Consider the following 10,674-nt stretch of genomic DNA (forward strand, 5'->3'; position numbering starts at 1 on the left):
AAAGTAGCAATCTCTTTGAATAAGATTCACAAATTAGTGATAAATTTTATGATGGATTAAGATCTTTCACTTTTTACATATTCTATAAGACGAATGAAGACTAATGAGATCATATCTGATTGACTCAAGAAATTGTAACTATAGTTTATTTATAAGTTTGTTTGTAACTATAGTGAAATTTATATTATATTAAGCCTTTGTTTTTTAATCTATCACGAGCAAATCAAACATACCAAAAACATGATTGCGGAAAAAAACAAATTTAGTTAATCATGCAAAAACAGACACATATTGATTTTAATTTCACTATAACTAAATTTTTTATATATGTACCAATTTTGGGAGAAGCAAGAAGAAGGAGATAGACAAAATATACATGGCCCAATATAAATGATATTATTTTTTACTTATAAAAAATTGTTTAAGGAAAAAAAATGGAGGAAAATTAATAAATTTATAAATTAATAAAAAGAAATTTTTAAAAAAGCCAGCAAGGAGAGATGTATAATTTACAAATTACAGCAGGGGAAAATAACTAAATAAGGTAGCAAAAAGGGGTGGTGATGAGGCTTGTATTTTGGGATTATAAACAGAGGGGAATGGACTTAGACATGGCTCTCTTCTCTTCTCCTACTTCTAGAAACTCACACCCACCTTCTCTTTCTTCTCCATCTCCATTTCTAAGCAGACCCAAGAAAAGAAAGAAGGAAAAAAAAAAAAGTTCTTTTTTTCTTTTATTTCTCCCTTAATTCCATGAAGGATCTTTTTATTTCTCTTGCTCTTTCAAGGATTTGAGAACATAATTCTATTCTAGTAATTTTATGATCTGGGAATTGATTGAAATTCATGGCAGTTCACCATTGAAATGTCTTGTCTACCAGAATCCTTGATCACATGCTTAATTGGTGCGTCTCATTGATCAGATTAAAATATTTTTGACGTTTTTTGCTTGTTTATTTATTTATTTGATTATTTGAGAAGAAAATCGAGTTCTGTTGGCGTTCTGGGTATAGTTAACTTTTGTGGGGTTTTTTTAAGATAATATATAATTTTGGCTTTAGCTTCTAAAAATAAATAAATGAATGTTGCTTCGTGTGGGTGGTTGATGACTCCGGAATGGGGTGAATGTGTGCCGTACAAGCAAACTCGTTCGAGCTCTGTAAGCCTTGTCTCTATTGTTTTTGATCGGGTGAAGGAATCTGTTTCTGTACTTTTAATTTCTTTTTACCTTGTGGGTTTTGCTTGCTGGGTGAGATAATTTCTGGGTATTGTAAGTTTTGGTTCATAAGAGATGGTAGATTAGAGTCTGTTTTGATTTTGAGTTTTTTTTCTTTTATAACATTTACTAATATGCTGTACAGGTTGTGTTAGATTGAAGCATGAGAGTCTTCTTAAGTATTGTCTTACTATACATCTATATTTATTTTATTTTTCTACTAATTGTAAATGGACTTGTTGTCTTGGAATCTCAATTCTTGTAAAGTTACTTGCAGTTAGGATTAAGTCATTCGTAGGTGATTGTAATCAAGTTTGTCAATCAAACATTCTTTTTGTGGCTACGAGTTAAAAAGGTTCGGAAATTAATGGGAGTCCATGGAGTTCAATAGGATCGAATTCTAAATTCAATCAAATGGAAATACTGATTAGAGATAGAAAGGTATCTATTACTATGAAATTTTTCTCTCTGAAGCTGGTAGAACTAATAATTTTTCTCTTTTCTTTTTGATTTTGATTTTTATCAGGCAGTGGCATACGTTCTGTTAACTACAATGAATTCTAGGTGCTTCATTGTTTGCTGGTTTGGAGGTCAGAAAATCTGTGCCACACATTATTGTTGGGTAATTAGTATGTGTTCAGCTTTTTCTATGCAATCTCATAGAGGAGTTGTAGTTGAAACGTGGATACCTTTGGTGGATACATAGTGTTGGCTTCCCTGTAGGTTAGGAAATTGCTTCTGTTGGATTTGTTTGTGCTCTGATAATATCTGCAATGGTGGAGCTTCTTGGTTTTCATGTTGATTCAATCACATTGTTAGGATTAGTAAGCCTGAATAATGTTTCTATTAGATGACAGGGAACTTTTCCGCTTGTTTTAGGAAAATTGAGCTGGAAATAGAGAATGCTCAGAAATTAAAAGTTGAATAGACTCGCTTAAAATGAAAAAGAGGAGCAGATAATTTATTCAGCTCCACAAGGTAGAAAGATATCTGTGTCTACGAATTTAAGCCATGGGCTTGCCGCAAATTTCCTGTAATGATGATAGTAATGAAAATCCAGCAATGTCATTGGGCTCATTTTTGGAAAGCCCACCACGATTTGCTGGTGCAAGCACCTGTGACTTGGATGAACTGCCTGAAGGAAATATAAGGGGAACAGTAGGGGCTGCTAGAAGTTGTTCTGCGGGAGATTTTCAGAGGAAAACTGCCTTCAAGCTTTCAAAATCTCCAGACAATGCCTTGAGGTTAGATGGGGCAGTGGATGTTACTTCTGATGTTCTTGACTTGATAACTGGTTCTGCAGATAAAGTTGGTCAAATTGCTCCTAGAAGTGGAAGGAATATCCAGAACCCTGCTTCTAGGATAGTTGGTTTTAAATCACGGGGAACAAGTTCTTTAAATAATGGACTGGAGGGATTTTCAGGTGATCATCTTCATTCATCCTCTGTTTCTGGCCTGAGAGTGAATGAAACTGAGCTGAGTGGAACGCTTGTCAGGAAAAGGTTATTGTCACCTCTAAATACCATGCTTTCTGCCGAACAATTTGATGGTGATCATCTGGATATTGGCAGCCAAGTTTCTCAGTTGAATTCCTCTGCTCTAACCAATAAATTAAATGTTTCTGCACCACATGACTGTAAGAAAGCAAATGTTGGTAGTAAAATCAACTTCACCGCATCATCTTGGTCATTATCCAGTTACTTGGATACAAGAAATGTTTTATATGACAATAACAAAAGAGCATCTGTTTTTCTCACTGATGGCCCTTTACTGGAAAACAAAGACCTATCTAGTGATGGTACTTGTTTATACTCTCCCAGACCAGATCATTTCAAAGGATCATGCGAAGAAAGAACCAGAAGCAGGGCAATATCCTTGTCCCCCCAAAAAGCAGTTTCACCCCCTCTATCATTGTCTCCTCTAGGACCTAAGTTTTCTGAAACACTAAACACTCCAGGAGGACTCAAAAATGTTAAGAGCCACATAGAGGATTGCTGTTCAAATTTAGAAAGTATAGAACAGTCACTCGACAAACATAGTTTGGGCATTGTCTTTGGTCCAGAAGAAGCAGATTTTACAATCACAAGAAGATCATTTGAAGATATTGATCTCTTCCCCAAAGATTCTCATCCATCTTCTCCTGAAGGAGCTACTTATAGCTGGTCTTTGTTTCAAGAATCAGCTCCTTCCCCTAGAGCAAGATTCATTAGAAGTTTGAGTGGTCTTCCTGTTCGTAGGTCTTTGGTTGGTTCATTTGAGGAGTCACTGTTGTCTGGACGGTTCTTTTCTGGAAAATTCACCCAGGTTAGATGTGATGTGATGCTATGATGATTTTGCTGATTGGTTCTTAATTCATTTTTTATTTTCTGTTCTTAGTAATCGTATCTTGCTTGCTGCTTTTGTTGGCATTTTGTATTTGTAGAAAATAGATGGTTTCCTAGCTGTGTTAAGCATTACCGGAGGGAACTTTTCACCACAATCACAGAAGCTTCCTTTTTCAGTGACCAGTGTGGATGGAGATTGTTATTTACTATATTATGCGTCCATAGATCTTGCAGGAAAGTCGTCAAACAAGAATAGAGGCCAAAAATTGAAAAGAGTCCTAAGTAATGATGATTCACAAACTGTCAGGAACCGCTTGCGTATTCCTATGAAAGGGCGTGTGCAACTGGTAATAGGCTTTTCTTTACCAATTAATTTTTAGTTCTGAGTTCCTTTGGCAGTTTTTTAGAGTATATTGACCATTTCATGTCAAAATATTGAGATATCATAGATCTGATTAGAATGGGATACTTCCATTCCGTTTGGAGTTGTCCATTCTAGTAGCCTCTTTCATATTTGGCAGTTGGGAAAATGTTTATAGTTATGCTACAATCTTTATTTCGATATGCTAGTTTGCCCCTAATTCAATCTCAATGTTTAAGTACTATGTTTGCTAGTGAAGGATCATTTTGTCTTTAGTACATTTGAGTTACGGTCTCAACTTAAGTAATTTAGTTTTATATCCTTAGTAATGTATAGTTTATGGATCGAAATTATAACTTGCAGGTAATTTATGTGATCATTGACTTTAGTTTCATCACCTTTTGCTCTCTACAGGTTCTCAGTAATCCAGAAAAAACGCCTCTTCACACCTTTCTTTGCAACTATGATTTGAGCGACATGCCAGCTGGTACCAAAGTAAGACAGAAATGGTTTCCTTGACTTGTTTTAGTTTATTGTAAGCTCATCCATTGGATCTTGACTGCATTTTATTGAACATTGTTTTTCTGCTATAGAAATAGAAATAGTAATTAGTAGTGCGCTTGGAGCTCTTTCCTGAGTTCCAAGTTGACTAGAATCTTCTTTTCCCCATTGTGGAGGACATTTGTAAGTGATTGTAATTGAATTTGAGGGAGCACTTCTCTTAATAACCATGCAACTCAAAACAATATTTTCATGTTATTGCTTTTTACACGTGTCAAACAATCTGATGGTTGAGATTTCAGAATGTTCAAGATTTAGAAAAGGTTCAGATAAAAGTTGAACTTAGAGTAAATTAATTTTTTCTTTTTTATCTTTCAATGGAAAATGGGACTCTTGGTTGTTAGATGTCCAAAATCGAGAATCAGCTGCTTTATTTTTTTGTTCCTCTCCTGGTTGTTGTAACCAATTTTACAATACCAAAAATTTTTTACCTGATCTAGGTATTCAACATATTATTCTAAATTTTTGGGCAATATGTTTATAAACAATTCAAGTTCTGTATCAGTTTAGAGGTAGGCATTGGGGCGAAGCCTCTGTTGTTCTATTTGTTGGAAATGTGATAGGTCCAATGCATTACAAGATACTGTCAGCTAAAGATCTATTCCATGTCAGTGTACTTTAATTTTGTAAGTTATAAATATGATTTGCATCTAAATACTATTTCTTTTCTTGTTTCTGTCAAAATCAAAGCAGACATTCTTGCGCCAGAAGGTCACTTTAGCTTCTAGTGGAACAGCATCATCAGAGTTCAAACATGGCCATGTAGGTTTGGACACGAAAACAAAGGACAAGATGAACTCAATGCCAGAAAAAAACCATCCTGTTAATACAGCTATTTCTATCAGCCAAAATAGTGAAGTTAAGGGAATGGAATGCCATGATACAGCAGATTCAATAAACACACGGAATTTGTCTGAGCAATCGTGCAGTGTGGGGAAGGTAGGTGTTGATTCTTATATACTCGAGAATAACTCAAGTAATGGTAATTGCCAGAGGACTAACAGGAAGGAATGCATTGGGCTGGATACATGCATTGGAATTGACAGAAGATCAACTCATGGCTGCTCAAAGATCAATGATAATGCACATGGTGGTGCTCTGCGTTATGCCCTGCATCTCCGTTTTCTATGCCCTTCCCCTAAAAAGTCTTCTAGGTCAGTTCAGAGATGCAAATCTGATCCCACTTCTCTAAAACAAAATACACATTTAGATGCGGAAGGGGACCGCAGGTTCTATTTATACAATGACCTGAGAGTTGTGTTCCCTCATCGCCATTCAGATGCTGATGAGGGCAAGGTATGTGATTCTGAATTAAACATATACACGAGTTCTTAGTATTTTATCTCATCGCTGATATTTCATAGTTGTTTTGGTCATGCATGGTAAAATTTTATAGTTGCCAACTAGGAATTTGAATTTCACGCTCTTGAGAACCTGATTTGATACTGAGCATTTGCAGCCACTTTATTACACTGTTATGATTTTCCCCAATTTTTCTTCTTGAAGTGATTGAAATGCTTCAGACATTTTTGTCATGCTGTTCCTTCTTGATTCTATATAAAACTCTAATAATTCTCATCCTTTTTTCTTTTATTTTGAGGTAAAGTTTAGTAATTTTCAATGATAACATGTGACGTGGACAGTGGTAGATTAACTCCATCAATCTGAGGAAAATTAATATTCTGGGGGCATCTTCTGCCAAGTTTCCTTTTAACATTTTCTTCTTTGCTGTTTCCTGAGTGAATTTTGTTCTTTCCATGAGCTCTGCTTATAATTTCCTTATCAAATTTGAGATGCATTTTATTGAGCTAATCCTAACTTGTGATGAGATGCAATAAAATAAAAATACTAACTTAAATGTCTTTAATAATGGATAGTGGCAAAGTTTAAGAAATTGTATATTCTTTTTGTATATCAGCATGCTTGCGAGTTTATAATGGTGATTACTCTCTTTTGCAGTTGAATGTGGAATATCACTTCCCGGACGATCCTAGATATTTCGATATCAGCAACTGAAATGTTTAAAGTTTTACCTGAAATGGAGCCATGCTGACTTTGTACATACGCACCCAATGTTCCAATTAGTTGTGACGTCTCAAAATCACACAAACCCTTCAACTTGTAAATATTAATTCAATAATAATTGACGGGTTAAGCTTCAATTACTTGTTTTGATTGCCTCTGAACATTTCTCGGGATCCATCAATGCCTGTCGGTCGTTGCAGCAATACTACGGCCTTGAGTTGATAAGATTCTATTGCTTGTTTGGTAATCGATGTTCGATAAACAGGTTTCTGGCAATTTTTTCTAACCGAACTGGTTAATCTTTAAGTGGCTAACCATTGGATATTAATTTGGTTTTTTCAAGTTGCTTCCCTCATCCTTGTGATTTGCCTTGTTCAGCATTTTTATTTTGCCTGTTTGGTGGAAAATATGTTCAGTGGTAGGACTCGGGACACCATTTTTTATATCCAGTGAGAGATGGGATGTCTTTGGTCCTGCTCTATAGGCCCGTATTGCTTACAATGTTCAGACCAACGCAAAGACCTCATAAACATTATTATTGCTAATTGTTATTTTAATTTCTTTTTATAAGAAAGATAAAATTGGGAGTGAGTGTCTTTAAAGACTGCAAATAACTGTATATCTGCGTCCAATAGTCATTAATATGCACACTTTTACGATCAAAATATGATCTAACATTTGTGATACACAATATCATACGATATTTTCATAGCACTAATTGTATCCACATGTTAAATTGTATCAATATCGTGTTTTTTTTTTGTTCATATCTGCACTTGTTTGCGACACTAACAAATAGTCAAATGCATAATAAATTTATTCTTAGACCTTCTAACTTTAATATTGTAATATCCTGAACTTTTTAAATTATTTATTGTGCACTTAAAGTTGTAAATTTTTATAATATTGCACATTTTTCATACTAAAACATTTTAGTTTTTATTTTTTTGTGTAAAATTTTGATTTAATATGCAGTTAGCATACTTTTTAGGACAATAATTTTTGTATTTTTTTTTTTTTTTTCATACTTCATGGATGTTTAATTTATCTACTTTTGTAAGTTGAAATGTTTAATTAAATGATTTTGAAGTTGAAATGTCTACCAAGTGTGATTTTATAACAAGTTGAAGTGTTTGAAGTTTGATGGCCAAAATAAAAGTCGAAGACACCATGAAATTAGAGTAATAAAGTTCATGGTGAATTTATGTATAGCCTTGAAAAATCAAATTATAATCTTCGCTCTTTTTTTTTTCTTTTTTTTTTTTTTTCTAAATCTGATATAAGAATCTATATTTAGTGATTAAGGTGAAGTTTCCATTTATTGAAATTAATGATCATTGATTCGAATCATAAATATAAATCTTACTCTTTAGCTCTACAAAGCACCTAATATTATCATCGTAAGTACATAGTCTTTAAACACTTTTACGATTATTGACCTTTGATTTTTGTGAATGACCTATTATTTATTTTGATAATATTATATATTTTCTCATACTAATAAATTTTAGGATTTTTTTTTAAATTTATATGCATAATATTGATTTGATATATAATTAACATAGTTTTTAAAATAATAATTGTTATATTTTCTAACTATTTACTGAGTGTTTAATTGATCTACTTTTAAAAATTGGAGTATTAAAATAATTTTATAAGTTGAAGTGTTTAATAGGTATAAGTTTATATAAGTTGAAGCATTTGATAGACCAAAATAAAAATTACGGAAGCCATAAAGTTAAAGTAACAAAGTTCATAGGTGAATTTATATAGTGATTTTTAATATCAATTACAATCTTTGCTTTTTTGTAATCTGATATAAGAATCTAATTTTGGTTATTAAGGTGAAATTTATGATTATTGATTCAAATCATAAATATAAATCTTATTCTTTAGCTCTATGAAGCACCAAACATTATAGTCATAACTACATGTCTGCGTCGAACAGTCTTTACACACTTCTATGATTTCAAAACGATACGTTTGTGATGTACATTTCGTACGTTATTTTCACAAAAATAAAAATGTCAACGCCTTAAAATTGTATGAATCTCGTGTGTTTTATTTATACCTTTGCTTGCCCACGATATCAATAGATGATTGAATATATAAATTTATCCTTAAACTTTACAATTTTAATCCTGTGATATTCTGAACTTTGCAGTTTATAATGCACTTGAAATTTTAAAGTTTGGTTATTAGATATATTTTTATACTAATAACAAAATTTTTTGGATGTTTGGCTTTTATACGAAAAATATTGATTTGATATGTGATTTGTAATAATAAATTTTACATTTTTCAACTATTACATTGTGTTTAATTTGATCTACTTTTGTAAGTTGATGTGTTTAATAGGTGTAATTCTATAAGTTTAAGTATTTGACAGATTAAAGTAAAAGTTGAGATTGCCTTGGGATTAAAGTAACAAAATTCACGTATGAATTTACAAATCTTGTCTTTTTTTTTTTTTCAATATGAGAAAAGAATCTAATTTTGGTGAATAAGGTAAACAAATTTGTGATTGAAGGATCTAATCTTTTGAAAATGGGGGAAATATCAAACATGTGAGATAGAATCCAGCTGGGTTTAACAAGATGTGATGTGCTTTGGCAAGAAAAGGAAAAGAAAACATGGGACTTAAAAGAGATAGAAGAGCAGTGACAGTGCCACTTTTAAGGCATCCAAAGATCACATTTAATTATTGTAATCTAAATTGGCAGTAGAAAGCATCTCTCCAAGCAAATTGCAATTCCAAGACTAAGCCAGCCAACCTAGAACTAACCCATTACAGGAAAACATTCCCACAAAAAGCCTTCACCAATTCAATAAATCTGTTCTTCGTTTTGGGTCACCAATCATCAAATGTCACCACCACACCAATAGGTCTACTTGACGTGGCCCTTCATATTACTTCACATCATACATGCATATACTCACACGTAGACAGGGAATCTATATCTTTTCTTTTGCCATTTAACATTTAATCCTATTATTTTAAAATTGATGAGTTAAATTTTAAATCTTGAGTGGGTTGGTATATATATGACTTTATTTATTAATGTTTTTATTTTTGGTTCGGATTATATTATATTGTGATTTACAAATCTTTAGTTCTAAAGTGTGAGGCATGTATGAATTTAACTTGCGTTGAGTCGAGTTTTATTGAATTGAAGTTTAAACTCTTTAAAAGTATTTTGAACTTAAGTTTAACTCGTTTAAAAATATATATAAGTCTTTAATTATTTTTATGATTACAATACAACACATTTGTGATAAACATATCTTATGATATTTTTATCGAAATAATTATAATACGTTAAAATCATATTAGTATCGTGCCTTTTATTTATCTTTGTGCTTGCTTATGACATCAATAGATGGTTAAATACATAATTCACCCATGAATTAATTAACTCTGTAGTATTTTGAACTAAATAACTTATTGCATACTTGAATTTACAAATTTAGATAATATTACATATTTTTTCGTGTTAATAATAATCGTTTTTGGAATATTTGGCTTTTATATATAAAATGTAAAAAAACTCAAAATTCAATATACGTACAGCATACTATTTAAACAAAAAATGCGACTGAGCTTAATAAATGAATCTCGCCAACTTCATTCACAACTCGATTTATTAAATTTATCGAATAAGTTTAAATGAATAAAATTTAAATAGCTCTAATGCATAAAACCTAACATGTGATGTACCACCTCGCTTGTAAACAAAAGGTCAAAACCTTAGTTTTTTTAATCATAAAAATATGAATTTTTCATTATGTTTAAATTTAATTATGACGTTTTAGCTTTAATAATTATCAACACTTGCAAATCTCTAACTTATTATTTATTACAAGATACATTGTAAATTTGTTCACCGAATTGAGAGGGTATAAATGTAAAAGACCAATTAACAGGTGCATGCAAGGTCTTAGACGATGGGGGTATTGAGTTAGCTTCCTCACACATAAACTGTTACGTGTCCTTCATTCCTAACAGAAAAGAGAGAGAAACGTTTGGTGATACTTACTAAAGCAGAGGGGCAGTGCATATGTACGCAGTACACTGACTCTTGACACTTACTGCCTTCAAGAAAACAGAGGGAGGAGAGGTAAGTGTTACCACTTGTTGTCCTTTACTGTATCACCTGCTTCCTTCATTCTTTATTATTTCCCCCCTC

The 10,674-nt window shown here is 32.4% G+C and overlaps 1 protein-coding gene across 2 annotated transcripts; it reads left to right on the forward strand.

Moving 5' to 3' along the window:
* The first annotated feature begins 600 nt into the window (after positions 1-600).
* LOC149499301 (meiosis chromosome segregation family protein) lies at positions 601-6,624 on the forward strand. 2 transcript variants are annotated; one of them, XM_089724061.1, is made up of 6 exons: positions 601-905; positions 1,743-3,520; positions 3,639-3,887; positions 4,316-4,396; positions 5,153-5,758; positions 6,422-6,624. In XM_089724061.1, the coding sequence occupies exons 2-6, from the start codon at positions 2,228-2,230 to the stop codon at positions 6,476-6,478; spliced, it is 2,286 nt and encodes a 761-aa protein (XP_089580187.1). In that variant the 5' UTR covers positions 601-905; positions 1,743-2,227; the 3' UTR covers positions 6,479-6,624. The 2 variants fall into 2 exon arrangements, with proteins under 2 accessions (XP_089580187.1, XP_089580188.1); XM_089724062.1 differs by having other exon boundaries at positions 602-905; positions 5,156-5,758.
* Positions 6,625-10,674: the final 4,050 nt, after the last annotated feature.

The sequence above is a fragment of the Jatropha curcas genome, chromosome 1 (genome assembly GCF_041381405.1).
Source record: "Jatropha curcas cultivar XTBG-Jc1 chromosome 1, XTBG_Jcur_1.0, whole genome shotgun sequence".
Lineage (NCBI taxonomy): Eukaryota > Viridiplantae > Streptophyta > Magnoliopsida > Malpighiales > Euphorbiaceae > Jatropha > Jatropha curcas.

What these genes read in the sequence shown, in the direction of transcription:
- LOC149499301 (XM_089724061.1), top strand. Translation starts at nt 2,228, where the DNA reads ATGGGCTTGCCGCAAATTTCCTGTAATGATGATAGTAATGAAAATCCA. An exon ending in TTTCTGGAAAATTCACCCAG is followed by an intron (nt 3,521 to 3,638) that starts GTTAGATGTGAT and finishes TTGTATTTGTAG; the next exon opens with AAAATAGATGGTTTCCTAGC. An exon ending in TGAAAGGGCGTGTGCAACTG is followed by an intron (nt 3,888 to 4,315) that starts GTAATAGGCTTT and finishes TGCTCTCTACAG; the next exon opens with GTTCTCAGTAATCCAGAAAA.